Here is a 19,795-nt window from a genome sequence, read left to right as displayed (position 1 = left end):
ATGTGACAATGTTGTTATTTTTCCTGTCAACATATGGTGAAATAGCCCTACGTGCAAAGCATGATGAGCTTAGTTTTTTGAGCAGGTTATCAATATGTTCATTCCACCTTATTTGATTATCTGTTTGTATGCCTAGAAATTTTATATGTGGCGTTTCATTAATTTTCTGCCGATTGATATCCAGTTCAGCTTGTAGCTTCTTATTTGCTACCTGAAGCTACATTAGATTTTTTTGAAAGGTTTAATGATAGACTGTGTTGTGAACCATTTGAATATTTGGTGTATTATTGTTTCAGTTGTAATCTGCACAGAGGACACCACACACTTGATAAAAATACCTGTATCATCAGTAAACATTACTATACTTTGTTATTTACTAATGCTGATAGGTCATTAATGTTAACGAAGAAGATCAGTGGTCCTAGGATCGAGCCTTGCAAAACACCATACTTAATAATTCTCCACTCTCATTTTATTGTTTCACCTGCACCTGCTAAGACAACTTTGTATTTCCTATTATGTAATTAAGATTCTAGCCAAGCTAATGATTTGTCGTGGATGCCACAGTGTGAGAGTTTTTGTATTAAACTATTACATTTTACCCAGTCAAAAGCTGTAGCGAGGTCACAGAAAATCCCCACAGCATACCTTTTATAGTTCAGTTGATCTAGAATTTCTTTTGTGAGACTGAATATTGCTCTTTGTGAAAGTCAAATTGGGAGGATGTCAGTGAGCCATTTTGTGCTTGGTGCCCATTTAGGCTCTTGTATGCTACGTGCTCAAATGTTTCGAAACAACTGACAGCAGAGAGGCAGGCTGATACATATTAAAAGTGCCTCACCACCTCTGTGTGTTGGTATTATCATAGACTGTTTTAATCTCTAAGGAAATATCCTGGGTTTTCATAGACTAGTTACATAAATAGCACAAAATGTAGCTAATTAAATCACTGCATAATTTTAGTGCCTTGTCTGATACTCCATCATACCCAGAAGGACTGGTGCTTTTCATTGACCTGATGATTTTTATAATTTCATTAGGTGTTGTGGATTTAAAGTGCAGTGTCATCATTCGTGTATGTTGAGTAAAACTAAGTAATTTTATGGTTTCTGTGGAAAGCATAGTGTTTATGTTCCTGTATTTTTAACTATCCAGTAAAAATTTATTGAATTGTGAGACTGCTGTTTTCAGCTTATTATGTTCTCCCATTTTGCCTATTACGATTTTCCATACAGTTTTTGTTTTATTGTTTGCCCATTAATTTTCTCTGTATAATGCATGTTTTTGGCCTTTCAGATTATACATTGTACGATTTTATGGTATCTCTTACAGTGCATTTTCACTGATATGTTTGTACTATATCTCTGTACTAGATAAAGCTTCCTTTTTGTGGCACATGATATTCTATTCCCAGCTGTTGTCCAGTCTTCCTGCTGTGGGGGATGCTGGCTTCAAAGTGTTTTAGAAAGAGCTTAAGAATGAATTAACTTTCTTATCCATTAGTGTTCATGGCAGACTTCCCCCCATAATGCCTGTCGCAAACTGTTTCTAACCATATTGGTGGATTCATTGTTTAGTATTGTAACATTCCTGAATGTGTGTGTTAGTTAACTGTTTTCCTGTTGACAAATTTTAGGATTGCCATTTCCCCATCATGATCCAATAGGTCATTTACCTGTATTTTTACATCATTATAAGTGGGGCTCAGAAAATCATTGTCGAGCAGTCCTGCTGCAGTCATCTATCCTAGTGGAGGAATGAAATTGTTGGGTGTAAGTTAAAGTAAGACATCAATTTTTCTAATTGTCTATGATTGCTATTGTTTGATAGAAGGTAAATGTTAAAATCACAAAATATATTAATCCTACTGTAACTCTTATGAAGTTTTGTAGGGATGGTGTCTAGCTGAGCAAAGAACTCTGGATTATATGCTATTGGTGCCCTTTAGAGTGTTATAATTATTATGTACTGCTAGAAAAGCAGTTCTGGTTAGACTGCACAGCATTAAAAATGTTGTCCATTGCAGCATTGCCTTATATCTGTAGCCTGTGAACTAAGAATGTTGTGAATGAAAATTGCAGTGCCTCCTCTTCATGTGTTAGTTCCACTATAGTTACGTCTAATTTTGTAATTTTTTAAGTTCATCTGCTCAATTTCTGCAGTTCCTAGATGATACTCTGTCAAGCAAAGTGCACCAACAGCTATCTCATCTGAATCTGTTGTATTGTGAAATGAAAGCAGCAGCTCTTCCATTTTATTTAGCAGAGTTCATATATTCTGATGAAATATTTTTAAGTAATGATGATTATCATATTCCTTACTACAAATTTTACAGTGTCTCTTCTTTTATATGAAAATGAGCTACAGTGAATATGAGAAATTACTGGGATTGGGTGGATGGTGTCTAGCTTGTATGTAATGCTATTGGTGGTGATCTGTGTAATAACCTATTTCCCTGCTACATTTAAATGCAAGCCATAGTGTGTGTTATGTTATGAGCTTGTGGCATTGCGTCAACCAGTTCCATGTGTAATCAATCTGGCTGCCACAGGGCTCTGATAAACTCCTTATTGGCACGTTTCATGGAATGTTTCACCCATGGCCTATCAAAACACGGGAAAAGCGAAACTATATTCACATTGGCGTGTGATGATTTCTCAGCAGACTTCTTCAGTGTTGTAGATGCAGTTGTAGCGCAAACTATTCCTTGCCCATCTATTATTATTATATGGTCATGCTCATTGAGATTTCTGTAATAATTGTGAAATTCCTCTACAATGACTGCTGCCAAGTACAAGGACCTTTTTGGTTATATTAACTGTGGTCTTACTTTGCACTTTGTTGACAGTTTATCTGGCTACATCACATCGCCCTGAATAATCTGTGTATCTTTGTGAAGGTTTCTGTCAGTACTAACTTGTTTATGAATTTGTTTCTGGAGGTGATTATTGTCTTTGGGCTCTTTACAGCACTGTTGTTCATTTTATCACAACATACACTATGTGATCAAAAGTATCCAGACACCTCCAAAAACATATGTTTTTCATATTAGGTGCATTGTGCTGCCACCTACTGCCAGGTATTCCATATCAGCAACCTCAGTCGTCATCAGACGTCGTGGGAGAGCAGAATGGACTGCTCCGCAGAACTCATGGACTTTGAATGTGGTCAGGTGTCACTTGTGCCATACGTATGTATGCAAGATTTCCACACTCCTAAACATCCCTGTGACCACTGTTTCCAACGTGTTAGTGGAGTGGAACCATGAAGGGACACGTACAGCACAAAAGCATACAGGCAGACCTCGTCTATGCACTGACAGAGACCGCCAACAGTTGAAGAGGGTCATAATGCGTAATAGGCAGACATCTGCCCAGACAATCACACAGGAATTCCAAACTGCATCAGGATCCACTGCAAGTACTGTGACAGTTAGGTGGGAGGTGAGAAAACTTGCATGACCCCTCATAAGCCACACATCAGGCCGGTAAATGTCAAATGATGCATCACTTGGTGTAAGGAGCATAAACATTGGACGATTGAACAGTGGAAAAACGTTGTGTGGAGTGACGAATCACAGTACGCAGTGTGGCGATCCGATGGCAGGGTGTGGGTATGGCAAATGCCCTGTAAACGTCATCTGCCAGCGTGTGTACTACCAACTGTAAAATTCGGAGGTGGTGGTGTTATCATGTGGTTGTGTTTTTCATGGAGGAGGCTTGCACCCCTTGTTGTTCTGCATGGCACTATCACAGCAAAGGCCTACATTGATGTTTTAAGCACCTTATTGCTTCCCCCTGTGGAAGAGCAATTCGGGGATGGTTATTGCATCTTTCAACATGATTGAGCACTTGTTCATAATGCATGGCCTGTGGCGGAGTGGTTGCACAACAATAACATCTGTGTAATAGACTGGCCTGCACAGAGTCCTGACCGGAATCCTATAGAACACCTTTGGGATGTTTTTGAACACTGACTTGGTGCCAGGCCTCACCGACCGACATCAGTATCTCTCCTTAGTGCAGCAGTCCATGAAGAATTTGCTGCCATTCCCCAAGAAACCTTTCAGCACCTGATTGAACATACGCCTGTGAGAGTGAAAGTTGTCATTGAGGCTAAGAGTGGGCCAACACCATATTGAATTCTAGCATTACCGATGGAGGGCGCCATGAACTTGTTAGTCATTTTCAGCCAGGTCTCCAGATACTATTGACCACATACTGTATATGAAATACTGTCCTATGTGTTTCTGATCTGCTGGATGATTTAGCTAAATCCTTAGTATGAGACAGCAAAAATGACGTATTTTGTTGCACTGCCTGCACATAATTGCAGTTTTTGTAGATTTATAGCATTTGTTACAAAGCTCTGCTTCCAAAGCAGTATTTTGAAGCGATGCACCTCCATTTTCTTCCTTGGTGCACTTTGTTGGCCGGCCGAAGTGGCCGTGCTGCAGTCTGGACCCGCAAGACCGCTACGGTCGGAGGTTCGAATCCTGCCTCGGGCATGGATGTTTGTGATATCCTTAGGTTAGTTAGGTTTAACTTGTTCTAAGTTCTAGGGGACTAATGACCTCAGCAGTTGAGTCCCATAGTGCTGAGAGCCATTACACTTTGTTTGTCGCACATAGCATACAGTTTCGCTTCACTATCTTCTTGTTACTTAAGTAATGGTTTATATTTTTGTTTTAATAGATGACCTCATCTGTTGACAAAGTAATGATCTCTTTAATGTAATATTGTTTGGTTAGCTATTGGTGCAAGTCGTCATCACATTTCACACATACCCAGGTATTCTGCTCAGGGTCAGCACTCGTACAGCTACTGTGGTTTGTTATTTTGCATTTTCTCACATAATACTCTCCATCATGTTTTTTTACAGGAACAAAAATTCTCTCACCTTTCTTTCAAGTGTTTGTAATAATACATGCTGGGTGTGTTCCTGATATTATTGATGAGTCTTCATGTTTTCGCCTGCATTTTTTGGTCACTTTTGATATAATAGAGCATATAAGATATGTAATGTCATGGTGATTGATGAACTTTTCCTAACTACAATACTGTTTCTCAACACTGTTTGTTATATTTATTGAGGTCTGAATCTCATGATTTGCAAACAGTAACATCCAGAAACTTAGGTGTAGATGTAGGTTGCTGCTCTCATTGAATGCCATAGATGTTACCAGTTTCTTCGGCTCAATGCAAATGTTATTTCCAGTAATATACAGGGTGATCATTATTAAAGTTTCAGTTTCAAACTGCTCTAAAAAAAGAACTGCTGCTCAAAATGACATCAAATTTGAACAGAATGTTATAGAAAAAGTGGGAAGTGTTATAGAAAAAAAAAATGAAAAAAATTTCCCCCAGTGCATCGTAACATAAATGGGCTCAGCTACAACTGACAGATGAATCACATTATGACAGCTGTGGTGTGAGTTGCACATTAAACCAACCATTCATTACTGTATATGTTTGACATTTGTCAGGTGTGCTGCTGTTAGTTAGGTAAGCCCTTTCACTCAGGCTAGGTCATACCACATGGGATGGTAGGAATCGATTTTTAATTTTCCAGAGGCCAAAAACCACAAAAAAAGCAACACTGAAATTGTTCCTAATTGTCATGAGATTGGGCAATACATGTTCCACATGCTGTCCACCATTTTCTTTCCACAAGTTGAAATTGAGAAACAGCATGTTCTACAACAGATCAGAGTATCTCAGGGGTCACATTCAGAATGCATTGTGCATCTTTAGTCCTGCTGCATTTGTAATCAGTGCACTGAACACGGCATATTTCAAATAACCCCACAGCCAGATGTCATATGGATTAAGATCAGGTGATCTGGATGGCCAGGCTGTAGAGAAGTGACGGCTGATAATTCTAGCATTTCTAAAATACCTCTGTAGCAGCTGATTCATTGGCTGTGCAGTGTGTAGAGAGTTCCATCTTGCATAAAAATGGTCCTACCCTCACATCCATGCTGTTGTAAGGTTGGAATGATGTGGGTGCGCAAAACACACTCATAGCCTGTATGAGTGACAGAACAGGTAACAGGTCTCGCAGGACCCATCTGCATGACAAAACTAGGGCTCCATGTTAAACAATATCACCAACCCACACCACACAGTTACCTTTGCAGAATGAGCATGTCCTAGTTGATATGTGAGCTGATTTTCCGTTGCTCATATTATGCAGTTCTGTGTATTGACGTGTCCTTGGAGATGGAAGAGGGTTTTGTCTGTCCATAGAATGTTCCATGGCTATTCATTGTCCATTTCCATGAAAGGAAGAAATTGTAACGCAAACATTTTCCATATTGGCAGGTCAACATGAAGCAACTGCTGAACAAGGGTAATTTTGTATGGCTAGCAATGCAGGATGTTTCGTAGAATTTTATGTGTCATGCTCACAGGTATGTGCAAAGTTCTGATAATTCGTGTACACTGCAGCTTTGCATGCCACTGCACAATTCCACCTGCAATGCTGTGGCCATGTCTTCTACTGATGTCAGAGTAGTTGTTTTCCTCCCTCTGCCGCTCTGCACTGCAAAGTAATAATTTTCTCTAGTCTCTTGCAGGATTTGGACCAACACCTTTTTTCATACCCTTATGTTTCCAGAACTTCTGTAGAGCTATTGGCACACAGTCACTGTTCTTGTAAAAGAACTTCACCAGTGCCATGCAATCCTGCATTGAGACAGTCATGCCAAGCGTCTCACACGCAAACTGAGGAACAGTTGTGTATACTGTATCTCTTATTTTTCATATCCTGCCACTGACAGCACCATCTAGTGGTAAAACTTTCATTAATTTTTTTTTCTTTCCATATTATTTCCCCTTTCTTCAGAGATATTCCATTCAAATTGAAGCCATTCTGAGCAGTGGTTCTTTTTTTACACCATTTTGAAACTGGAACTTTAATTATAAAGTGAGAATTTTACAAAAATATTAATGTTACCAAAAAATATTTGCTGTAACCAAAACTCACCAGACTGGAGAAAAAATAATGTTGTTTGAAGAAGCTCTAAGATACAGTTCTCTTCTTGAATTAAATACAAATCTACAGTGTATGTTAAGGCAATTATCATAATAATTTTGTCCACACTTTTCATTCATGAAGCTTCATAAAGAGATGTCTTCGATGCATCATGAATATCTGGTGGCCAGAAAAAATATGTAATGAGGAGCTCTGGCGAATAACAAACCCGATACCTATAGAAGACCAGATATGAGAGAGAAAGTGCGGTTGGTTGGGGCACACCTTGAGAAAACCAGATGGAACCATCGAGAAAAAAGCATTGGAATGGAATCCCCAGGGAACAAGGAAGAGAGGAAGACCAAGGGGCACATGGAAGAGGACAGTGGAAGGGGAAGCAAAAAGAGTAGGCAAGACCTGGGCAGAATTGAGGCAAATGGCCAAAGACAGAGACGGATGGCGAGTTCTCCTAGATGCCCTGTGTCCCCATAGGGGCCAAAGGTCAAAGGAATTAAGTCAAGTTTCATTCATGAAGTTTTGTGGGGCCTTTATAAAGTTTTGAGTTACAATGTACTTCCTTTCATCTTATGCAGAATGCCTGAAGAACAATTATTTGCGTAAGTTAATGTTGTTAATTTTGGCATCTATTGACTGTATTTAAGTACTGTGCCTATGTCTCATTGCTGTTAATACATTTCAGTGGAATACTGTAAAGGACACACTGACCAAACTTCATTATTTCTTTCACAGATTTGTATTTAAAAATCCATTTCACGATAGAAATGTAAGGAGACATGTATAAATTTTAATTTTTGTCTGATTGTTATGTCATGGATGTTTTGAAACCTTAATCATGTTTGACTGTTTTATAAAAACCAACTCAACGTGATTTATCTTTTTTTACTAATTTTGCTCTGTTTGATTTCCAGGTGATGGATTTTAGTGTTGTAATGGTCGCTGTCTTTATTGCCACAGTGGGTATACTGTCTGTTGGTGCGCAGATAATTTTAGGATTCCTAATGCGTTCTTTGGGCAGTAAGCACACAATTATTGTTGGTCTTGTGTTTGAAATGTTGCAACTAATGTGGTATGGATTCGGCTCACAAACATGGTTAGTGAAACTGGATAAAGCTATAAACCTTAACACAAAAAGGTTTCTTTTTACATGCCATTTGTTGTCACTAACATGCAGAAGTGTTATTTGTTATGAAGTAAATCTATACTGTCATAAATTTTTCACATGTGCTGTTTATGCAAGTAAGCTATCCAGGGGAAAAGGGGGGTGGCTATTTGGAAATTTTTTTAACATGAGATGAGATAACAAAAATTTGATTGAAAAAGAAAAGGACTGAAAATATGAAGAATACAAAACAGAGATTGTCAGAATCCAGTGTGTACAACAAGTAAAACTGTCATCAATCCAATGGTTGGTTTAACACTGCAATGCTTTACTTTGTCTTATTCGAGATGTCATACCCTTGCCTTCCTGTGACCTTTGAGCTGACTACCTAGTCAGTAATGGGGGACTTACATTTAACTCAGAATTTGAATAGTACAATATCAGCTGAGAAGTTACAGAATTGATTCAGTGGAATAACTGACAAAGATTAGAAAATCAGTGAATTACATCTTGTAAATGTTGCAAAAATTGAATGTTTATTGTTCATCAGGTCACAGATCCGTGAAATAGGAAACACCAAGAGTTTTTTAATTTTCCATTAATGTGTTTTTTTTTTTTTTTTTTTCATGTACATGCTATTGAATGACGCTAATGTTATTTCATCTCATATTAAATTATAATTGCTAAAGAAGTTTTGTATAATTTTTTCCTTAATAGATGATTAACAATTTTAACTAAAATTGTCTGTGTTATCAACAGGATGATGTGGGCCGCTGGGGTCCTGGCTTCAATCTCTAGCATCACTTATCCTGCTATTAGTGCCTTTGTATCAATGCATTCTGATGCAGACAAACAAGGTATGAATGTAGGTGCAGTGTTTCTTTGTACTCCAAAGAGTGCCGTTATGTCAGGCTTGTTGTGATGCAGACATAAAATACATATAAATTCACTTTCTTGTCACATATATATTGTTTTGTGCTCCTAATAGCACACTGATATTCACCTACGATACAAAACAGAAGTCTGTGCTTTGAAATTTTCTCCATAATGGCAGAATTTATCATTACATTTCTGTTATAATTTGCCTAAGGCCTTTATGACACTGTAAAATAACATTGTCAAATGGCTGTTGTAAATTACATTGTATAAAATCTATGTCAGTGTGCTGTGGAGTACTTCGATCATATCATAAAAGTTAGTGTGTGAATTTAGCTTTTATAAAAGATTTGTCAAAGATCCCTGACGGTGTAACACGGGCCTAAAGCAGTACAATGCACAATCACAAAGTATACTGGAGGAATATCTATCAGTGTTTTTACAAACAAGATGTTCCTACGTGCAGCATGGTTATGAAGTATATGGTTTCACAAATGCTTTGTTCATGTAACTATATTATATTCTGAGTCATATTTTTAGCAAAGTACAGGTTCTCACAATTATCCACATGTTAACACTTAAAGATGGTAATTATAATGCCAGATAATTTAGTAAATAAGATTCAGTATAGGAATTGAGAGTTTTATGTAATCACTCATGTGTAGAAACCAGCAAAAGGAACATAAATAAAATTTGAGGAAATACTAAGCTAAACCTTTATTCCATCTAAGATATTCATGAATATCTAAAATATTATTATATGAATATAATAGAGGGAAACATTCCACGTGGGAAAAATATATATAAAAAACAAAGATGCTGTAACTTACCAAACGAGAAAGCGCTGGTAGATAAGCACAATAAAAAAAAAAAACACACACACAAATTTCAAGCTTTTGCCACCCAAGGTTGCTTCATCAGGAAAGAGGGAAGGAGAGGGAAAGACAAAAGGATGTGGGTTTTAGGGGAGCGGGTAAGGAGTCATTCCAAACCCGGGAGCTGAAAGACTTACCTTAGGGGGGAAAAAGGACAGGTATGCACTCGCGCGTGCGCGCGCGCGCGCGCGCGCGCGCACACACACACACACACACACACACACACACACACACACACACACACACACACACACACACACACACACATCCGCACGTATACAGACACAGGAAGACATACGTAAATGCAAAGGGGTTGGGCAGAGATGTCAGTCAAGGCGGAAGTACAGAGGTAAAGATGTTGTTGAATGACAGGTGATGTACGAGGGGCGGCAACTTGAAATTAGCGAAGGTTGATGCCTGGTGGGTAACGGGAAGAGAGAATATATTGAAGGGCAAGTTCCCATCTCCAGAGTTCTGATAGGTTGGTGTCAGTGGGAAGTATCCAGATAACCCGGACGGTGTAACACTGTGCCGAGATGTGCTGGCCATGCACCAAGGCATGTTTAGCCACAGGGTGATCCTCATTACCAACAAACACTGTCTGCCTGTGTTCGTTCATGCAAATGGACAGTTTGTTGCTGGTCATTCCCACATAGAAGGCTTCACAGTGTAGGCATGTCAGTTGGTAAATTATGTGGGTGCTTTCACACGTGGCTCTGCCTTTGATCATGTACTCCTTCCGGGTTACAGGACTGGAGTAGGTGGTGGTGGGAGGGTGCATGGGACAGGTTTTACACCGGGGATGGTTACAAGGGTAGGAGCCAGAGGGTAGGGAAGATGGTTTGAGGATTTCATAGGAATGAACCAAGCAGTTACGAACGTTAGGTGGACGGCAGAAAGACACTCTTGGTGAAGTGGGGAGGATTTCATGAAGGATGGATCTCATTTCAGGGCAGGATTTGAGGAAGTTGTATCCGTGCTGGAGAGCCACATTCAGAGTCTGATCCAGTCCCGGAAAGTACCCTGTCACAAGGGGGACCACTTTTGGGGTTCTCCTGTTTGAGGTTCTGGGTTTGAGTGGATGAGGAAGTGGCTCTGGTTATTTGCTTCTGTACCAGGTCGTGAGGGTAGTTGCGGGATGCGAAAGCTGTTTTCAGGTTATTGGTGTAATGGTTCAGGGATTCAGGACTGGAGCAGATTCGTTTGCCACGAAGACCTAAGCTGTAGAGAAGGGACCGTTTGATATGGAATGGGTGGCAGCTGTCATAATGGAGGTACTGTTGCTTGTTGATGGGTTTGATGTGGACGGATGTGTGAAGCTGGCCATTGGACAGATGAAGGTCAACGTCGAGGAAAGTGGCATGGGATTTGGAATAGGACCAGGTGAATCTGATGGAAACAAAGGAGTTGAGGTTGGAGAGGAAATTCTGGAGTTGTTCTTCACTGTGAGTCCAGATCATGAAAATGTCATCAATAAATCTGTACCAAACTGTGGGTTGGCAGGCTTGGGTAACCAAGAAGGCTTCCTCTAAGCGACCCATAAATAGGTTGGTGTATGAGGGGCCATCCTGGTACCCATGGCTGTTCACTTTAATTGTTGGCATGTTTGGCCTTCAGAAGTGTAGAAGTTTTGGGTTAGGATGAAGCTGGCTAAGGTAATGAGGAAAGAGGTTTTAGGTAGGGTAGCAGGTGATTGGTGTGGAAGGAAGTGCTCCATCGCAGCGAAGCCCTGGACGTGCGGGATATTTGTGTATCAATGGTTACAAGGATGGTTTCCGGGGGTAACAGATTGGGTAAGGATTCCAGGCGTTCGAGAAAGTGGTTGGTGTCTTTGATGAAGGATGGGAGACTGCCTGTAATGGGTTGAAGGTGTTGATCTACGTAGGCAGAGATACGTTCTGTGGGGGCTTGGTAACCAGCTACAATGGGGCGGCCGGGATGTTTGGGTTTGTGAATTTTAGGAAGTAGGTAGAAGGTAGGGGTGCGGGGTGTTGGTGGGGTCAGGAGGTTGATGGAGTCAGGTGAAAGGTTTTGTAAGGGGCCTAAGGTTCTGAGGATTCCTTGAAGCTCCACCAGGAGAGCTTCTCTAAAGTTTGGAAGGTAGGAGACAGGTACTGGCAGAAGTAAAGCTGTGAGGATGGGGCGTGAGCCGTGCTTGGGTAGCTCAGTTGGTAGAGCCCGCGAAAGGCAAAGGTCCCGAGTTCGAGTCTCTGTCTGGCACACAGTTTTAATCTGCCATGAAGTTTCATATCAGCGCACACTCCACTGTAGAGTGAAAATTTCATTCTAGAAACATCCCCCAGGCTGTGGTTAAGCCATGTCTCCGCAATATCCTTTCTTTCAGGAGTGATAGTTCTGCAAGTTTCGCAGGAGAGCTTCTGTAAAGTTTGGAAGGTAGGAGACGAGGTACTGGCAGAAATAAAGCTGTGAGGACGGGGCGTGAGTCGTGCTTGGGTAGCTCAGTTGGTAGAGCACTTGCCCACGAAAGGCAAAGGTCCCGAGTTCGAGTCTCGGTCTGGCACACAGTTTTAATCTGCCAGGAAGTTTCATTGCCTTTCATTTAGTTGCAAAGATGGACTATGCCTCCATGAATTTTGAAGAAACTAAGGAATGGTAGAAAGTGAATAAAGTGACAATATATGTAGCTATTGATAAGTAATAAGTCTAACGTTATCTATGGGCATCATGAAGGCCATTGCCAGAAAATTCTTCGTAGTTGGTTTCAGTTAACTGTTGCTAGTAGATTTATGGTTATCCTGGCCAGGACTACAATTGAGTGATTTCTTCAGAAGGAAGTTCATACAATGAAATGGTCAGATGATTCCCCCAAAACTCAAAAGAAAAGAAAATGGAGGCTGTGGGAAGCCAAAAAAGAAAAGAAAAGAAAAAAGATGTGGCCTGTGGGAAGTCCTGTGCAGTAGTGTTTATGGAGAGTGTAGATGAACTGCAAATGTGTATCGTTTACATGAAGTCAGATACCTCTGCCATTCTTAAAGAAATTAGTTGATAGAGTGCCAAGCCACTTGTTTCAAATTCATCTGGGAGAAAGATAATTTATTGAACATTTTGAGTATGTGATCATTTCTGTTTGCAAGAGCAGTTTTTTATTTTTATTTATTTATTTGTTTAATTTTATTCCATTTCTATCTCTAGTTATGGAAGCCAATATTTTGCATGTTTATGATTCAGTACAATATTTACTTATTGTTAACTTATAACCCTTTTAAAATTCATCTTCTTGTGCTGTAAGTCACAAACGCAAAGCTTGCAATCAGCACGTGCACTGTTTAATATTATCATAGTATTAAGGAGATTTAATATTAAATTAGATGTGTTGGATATAATGGGTTAAGAAAATTATAAGACTAGGCATGTGTAATAAGAAATAGGTAACTAGGTTACCAGTCGCTTCACAATAAAGTAATTTCCAATTCAAGTAGTTAATGCAGTACCACTTGAACAACATAGCAGGTTCCAAATTTTTTACATTGATTTATTGTGATAGAATTAAAAATCAATTATTGTGAGCTGACAGTAGTCCTTTGTTAACTGGAGCATCCATGTTGTAACAGATTTAATTTGTTTCAGGGTTAGTACAAGGAATGGTAACTGGAATGAGAGGGCTCTGTAATGGCCTCGGACCTGCTATGTTTGGTGTAATATTCTACCTCTTTCATGTTGACTTAAATGAAGATCCTTCAAAAATAAGATCTGAACGTCCTATTAATTTGGGAGATAATGGTACCACAGGACAGATGCACGATTCGTTACAACCTGTGAGTTATGTTGTTATGCTTAATGGATACATTTGACACAAGCGCATTTTCTTGGGTGTCCTTGTCTTTTCTTTGATTATCAAGCTTTCTTTTCTTTAACATAATGTTTACAGCATTGAATACAATAGTTGCTAAGAGGTCCAGAATGTAATAAGACAGACCTTTGCATTCCAATTTGCATTAGTAAGAATAAAGTCCCTCCCCTACTGTACTTCTTCCATCTCAAGAGAGGGAAGAGGAGACAAGAATATAACATATCAAAAGTTATAGTGAAAAAATGCTACTGATTTGAGGGAGGGAAAGAAAGAGAGAGAGAGAGTAATCAGAAAAATGACATACGGTAGCTTGTAACTTGCCCAAAGGACCAATAGCTACTTTGAACATTATGTATATGTGCACTTTTATGCCCCCAAGACTGTATCCACATTGTATTTCAGGTTTATTGTTTCACTGTTTTAGCTTATTTCTGTTTCACAGTGTTGAAATATAATATTATAGGGTATACCAGTATCCAGGTACAGGTTTGCAGTTACGTTTTGAAGCTGAAGTATTTCTGTCACTTCAGTTAACTATTATATGCGTGTTTTCTTGTGGCACACTATGCAAACACATTGGGACCAGTGCAGGGGCTTATTACACTTTTGTACTGTAATGCCATCACATGTGAATGACTTTGGCACTACTAAATATGACTCGTGCTTTACTGGCTGATTCTAATTAAGAAACTTGAAAATGGTCTTGTGGAGTGAAACTGACAGTTTGTGTAGCATATAGGTATAAAGAGTTTTTCTGCTGCTGCAAGTGGACTACCATAGTTGTGTTTCAAATGATTAAACATGCATGTAAGTTTTTTTTTTTTTTTTTTTTTTTTTTTTTTTTTTTTTTTTTTACTATCGTGCTAAATCTGTACTAATAATAAAACTGTAAGCCTGTTGTGTCTGTCTGTTTCAATGTGTTAATCTCCAATCTCCAAAGCTACTAAGTGAATTTTCGTAGTGTTTTCATAGGTAACTTAATTATAGCATGGGAAAACATATAAGCTTTATTTCATCAAAACTGTAACACAAAATAAGAAAAGATATTGTAATTTTAAGTTTTATCTAAAATTGTCAGCTCAGCTTAGTAGTTGGAATGTTTAATCATCATGGTGTAAATCACCAAAGAACCAACAGATGGTGCTGTTAGTTTTGTAGTACACCAAAGCTCCAATAGATGGTGATATTAGTTTTTCTTTTAACTCAGTAACAGATCGATATTCAGAAGTTTATATCACTGACAGAATTAAGCATCACTATCTTACCTTTATGGATACAGCTACAGCTACATACATACTTTACAAGCCACTCTACCGTGCATGGCAGAGGGTATCCAGTACCACTACTAGTCATTTCCTTTCCTGTGCCACTCACATATAGAGCAAGGGAGAAATGACTGTCTATATGCCACCATATGGGGCTTATCTTTGTGGTCCTTATGCGAAATGCTTGTTGGTGGCAATAGAATCGTTCTGCAGTCAGCTTCAAATGCCGGTTCTCGAAATTTTCTCAATGCTGTTACTTGAAAAGAACTTCGCCTTCCCTCCAGGGACTCCCATTTGAGTTTCCCAAGCATCTCTGTAACACTTGCATTTTGTTTGAAACTTTCAGTTATAAATCTAGCCACCCACCTCTGAATTGCTTCAATGTCTTCCTTTAATCTGACCTGTTACGGATTCCAAACACTCGAGCAGTACTCAAGATTAAGTCACAATAGTGTCCTATTTGGTCTCCTTTACAGGTGAACCACACTTTCTCAATACACCGACGTTGACCATTCGCCTTCTCTACCATAATCCTCGCATGCTCATTCCATTTCATATTGCTCTGCAATACTATGCCCAGATGTTTAAATAATGTGGCTGTGTCAAGCAGGACACTACTAATGCTGTATCCAAATGTTACAGGTTTGCTTTTCCTCCTAATCCACATTAACTTACATTTTCTGCATTTAGAGCTAGTTGCCATTCATCACACCAGCTAGAAATTATATCTAAGTCATCTTGTATCCTCCTACAATCGCTCAACGTCGACACCACACGAACATTGAATTGTCTTGTCTAGGATATATGGATTTACTGAGTTTGGTTGGTGTATGAAAAACTTGAAATTGTGCTGCTGCTATCAATAGATTTTATTTATGTTCTTTGCTAGGAACAATGAACTTATTAAGTTTGCTTTGTAATTTGGGGTACCTATTCACTACATTTTGATTTAATTTTGTCCACAACTAAAAATGTGTAGAAAATGGTCAAGTATTTCTGAATATACCAGAAAGGCTAAAAGACTGAGGACTATGTGGTCTTAAGAATACACTGAAGATGGTGAGGTGAGACTTGCTGCTGCCCGGGAACATCAAGGTTTAACTCGCTCTGTGGAAACTCCTTTTGAAATTGAAGTGCAGTGTAACTCTGATGATGAACATCATGCATTATCTCACTCCTCAAAACCCTCCACTCACAGAGTCTTAAATTTACTTCTCTCCAATGTGACCTCATAGAAGTGGAAATTTTGATGGGAAGTGGCACAGGCGAGTGAGTTTTTATACACTGAATCCTGCTTATTCCTAACGGTTTACCATTTCAGTTTAAATGTATGTAGTTCCAGGTGGGCTTATGTTATGCCATGACCGTAAACAAAGCACAAGACCAGACACTACATATGGCAGGTGTGGACCTTAGTGTCGGTTGCTTTTGTCACAGTTAGCTCTACATGCCTCTCTCCCATGTTAAAGAAACATACAAGCATACTTATTCAAAACATTGTATTCAAAGAAGCTTTATAAGTTTTAAGTCAAAATAAATTGCATGTATACAAAGTTTCGGGCACACCTATAAATAAATACTCGGGAAATGCTGCGTTTATCAGTTACTGTAATTGTAAAACTGATGTCGTATTCATTTTCTAAAAGAACTCACCAGTATTTTTCTGGGAATAACATTTTATTTGCATGTCTTCAAATACAACATAAAGTTTCAGTCGTAAGGGAACAAAATATGGTGTTAAAACAAACAAAAAATAGGTAAAGAGTATTTCCAGAGTCTGTAAACGATATGTACATGAGAATAGATCACTACTCACCACTAGAAGAGATGGTGAGCAGTGAACAGCCACGTAATGCCATCCAGTACTAATCATCTAAATCATGTTCTCCATCAGGACTTTGACTACCACTCATTGTGCCCTGAAATTTAGTTAGTTTGCATGTTCCGTGCGTCATATTTGTGACTACTCATTATACTATTGAATATGTCACTCAATTTTAAAATATCGTATTTTCTCTTGAAAACATGGCTACATGCTTTCCATTGATGTAACTGGATTTTTACTTCAATCTTAATATACAGTAGATCAATGAAAATAACAAATTTTTGAAAACTAATATAATTAGAGAGATAAAAATAATCTGAACAAGCGGCAGCAGGAAAAAATATGAGTATAATTTTTTATCGATCCATTTAAATTAACATACAATAAAGTTTGATGTAAAAACGAAAACAATCTGTTACTGAGAAAATAATTTAATTGGATAGAAAAAATCTACTCACCAAGTGGCGGCAGAACATACACACAAAAGATTGTTGTAATTTGCATGCTTTTTGGAGCCAGTGGCTCCTTCTTCGGGCAGAAGGGTTGAAGGGGAAGGACAAAGGGTGAAGGAAAAGGACTGGAGAGGTCTAGGAAAAGGGGTAGATTTCGGGAAAGTCACCCAGAACTGAGGGTCAGGGAGACTTACCATATGGGAAAGTTTGATGAACATAAACCGACCAATACTGCTATTATCTGTTGACAAATTCATGTATGGAATAGAAGTTGTCAGGTATAAGTGATTTCAATTTGGTTTTAAAACTATTTCAATTCTCTGCCTACATATTTCATTTACATGGTAGGAGGTCGGTTATTTTTATGTCTTCATACTTTCTTCCTTTCTATGGTAGAGTAAAATTAAGTTGTGAATGCTGGAGACTATCTTTGTTCCTAGTGTAATGTTTATGAATGCTGCTAGTATTTTCAAATTGTGACTGGTGTTTCACAACAAGCTTCATAAAACAGTAAATATGTCGTGAGTGGGAATGGAAGTATGCAAAGTCAGCCAACTTTCTAATGCTTTCATCACCCTATTACACAAAGAGCAAATATTGCTTAATTCAAGAATTTGAGAAGCTATATAATATATGATTTTCATTTCAAATTCTTATAGTATATGCACACCTACAAATTTTGAATATTCAGTTTTACGAATTTCCTGTCTCTGTACTTTGTTGTTACATTGTGTCTTGTACAGAATTAAACAAACTGTATTTTTCTAACTGAAATGATAGGCTGTTTACTGAGAACTTTGCTGAAGATCTCATTTTTTGTTCATTTTGCTGTTACACTTCTGTTGGGCTTTATGATGATGCAATCATCATCAACAAAGAGTACTATTCCTCCTTTATAATTTTAAGGTGAAAAGTTATTAACTGCAAGAAAAGGAGCACTCCCAGTATTGAACCCTGTCAACACCAGTACTTATAAGAAAATTCACCATGAAAACTGTGTAAACTATCTGATGTGACTTTTTGTTTCCTATTAGTTAAATATTAACTAAATTACTTACTCATTGTACCTCCAAAAGAAGATTGTGATTTGCACAATGGAATAACTTGGAGAGATCACATAATATCTAAGTAGGTGGGATAGTGTTGTTAACCTATTTTTAAATACACTGTGGTGACAAAAGTTATGAGATGCCTCCTGATATTGTGTCAGACCTCCTGTTGCCCAGCATAGTGCAGGAACTTGAGGTGGCTTGGGCTTGACAAGTCATCAGAAGTCCCCTGCAGAAATATTGAGTCATTCTGCATCTGTAACCATCCATAATTGCAAAAGTGTTGCTGGTACAGGATGTTGTGCATGAACTGACCTCTCGATTATGTGCCATAAATGGTCGATGGGATTCATGTTGGGTGATCTGGGTAGCCAAATCATTCACTGAGCAATTGTGTCCCATTAACATGGTGCATTGTCATCCATAAAAATTCCATTGCTATTTGGGAACATGAAGTACATGAATGGCTGCAAATGGTCTCTCAAGTAGGTGAATAAAGGTCAATGATCAGCTCTTACCAACTGAAATTGTGAGTCATCTGACCAGGTTATGGTTTTCCAGTTGTGTAGGGTCCAACTGATATGATCACCAGCCCAGGAGAGGCACTGCAGGCGATGTCAGGATATTAGCAGAGGCATTCATGTCAGTCGTCTGCTGCCGCAGCACGTTAATGCAAATTTTGCTGCACTGTCCTAATGGATATGTTTGTTGTATGTCCCACATTGATTTCTGTGGTTATTTCACACTGTGTTGCTTGTCTGTTAGCATGGACAACTCTGTGCAAATGCCGCTGCTCTCTATCATTAAATGAAGGCCGTTTGCCACTACTTTGTCCATGGTGAGAGGTAATGTCTGAAATTTGGTATTCTTGGCACACTCTGGACACTGTGGGTATCAGAATAGTGCATTCCCTAACAATTTCTGAGATGGAATGTCCCACGCATCCAGCTCCAACTACCATTCCACATTCAGAGTCTGTTAATTCCTGTGATGCAGCCATAATCACATCATAAACCTTTTCACCTGAATCACCTGAGTACAGATGACAGCTCCGCCAATGAACTGCCCTTTTATACCGTGCATACGCGATACTACTGCCCTCTGTATTGTGCATATTGCTATCCCATGACTATTGTCACCTCAATGTGTGTTCAGTGGAGAGGACATTCTGGAATCTAAATTGCGGCCAACTCAGAATTTCATATTTGCAGATGTGCCCAACTATTCGTAAGTACACTACCTTTACTAAAACATTTGAGAAGAAAGTTAACTGTGAGACAGATTGATAGTTTAATATCAGTCAAAGTTCGTATCTTAAAGAGAGGTCTAACGGTGGCATACATTGAATATAGAGTAGTAAGGAAAGTTGAGATATAATGTAAATAATTTAGCAGTAAAGGAGACCACTCCTGTAATAATGAAGAGCAGAAGTGTTGAATTGTCGACAGGCACATGCAAAAGAAAATGAAAACTTTCTGTCTTCCGGAAGAAATCTTTTGGCTAGCTAGACTACGTGTATGACCACTCCCCTCCACACACACACACAC

General features: G+C 38.8%; 1 protein-coding gene across 1 annotated transcript in view; it reads left to right on the top strand.

The window, feature by feature from the left end:
• Positions 1-19,795, top strand: part of LOC126471460 (hippocampus abundant transcript 1 protein) — a 103,869-nt gene that overhangs the window by 60,707 nt on the left and 23,367 nt on the right. Inside the window, exons 8-10 of the mRNA XM_050099652.1 lie at positions 7,905-8,086; positions 8,855-8,952; positions 13,435-13,622. Of these exons, the coding sequence (XP_049955609.1) occupies positions 7,905-8,086; positions 8,855-8,952; positions 13,435-13,622 (468 nt within the window). The remainder of the gene's footprint in view (positions 1-7,904; positions 8,087-8,854; positions 8,953-13,434; positions 13,623-19,795) is intronic.

Source organism: Schistocerca serialis, chromosome 3 (genome assembly GCF_023864345.2).
Source record: "Schistocerca serialis cubense isolate TAMUIC-IGC-003099 chromosome 3, iqSchSeri2.2, whole genome shotgun sequence".
Lineage (NCBI taxonomy): Eukaryota > Metazoa > Arthropoda > Insecta > Orthoptera > Acrididae > Schistocerca > Schistocerca serialis.
Note: the sequence above shows the minus strand (reverse complement) of the source record. Positions and strands in the feature narration are given on the sequence as shown.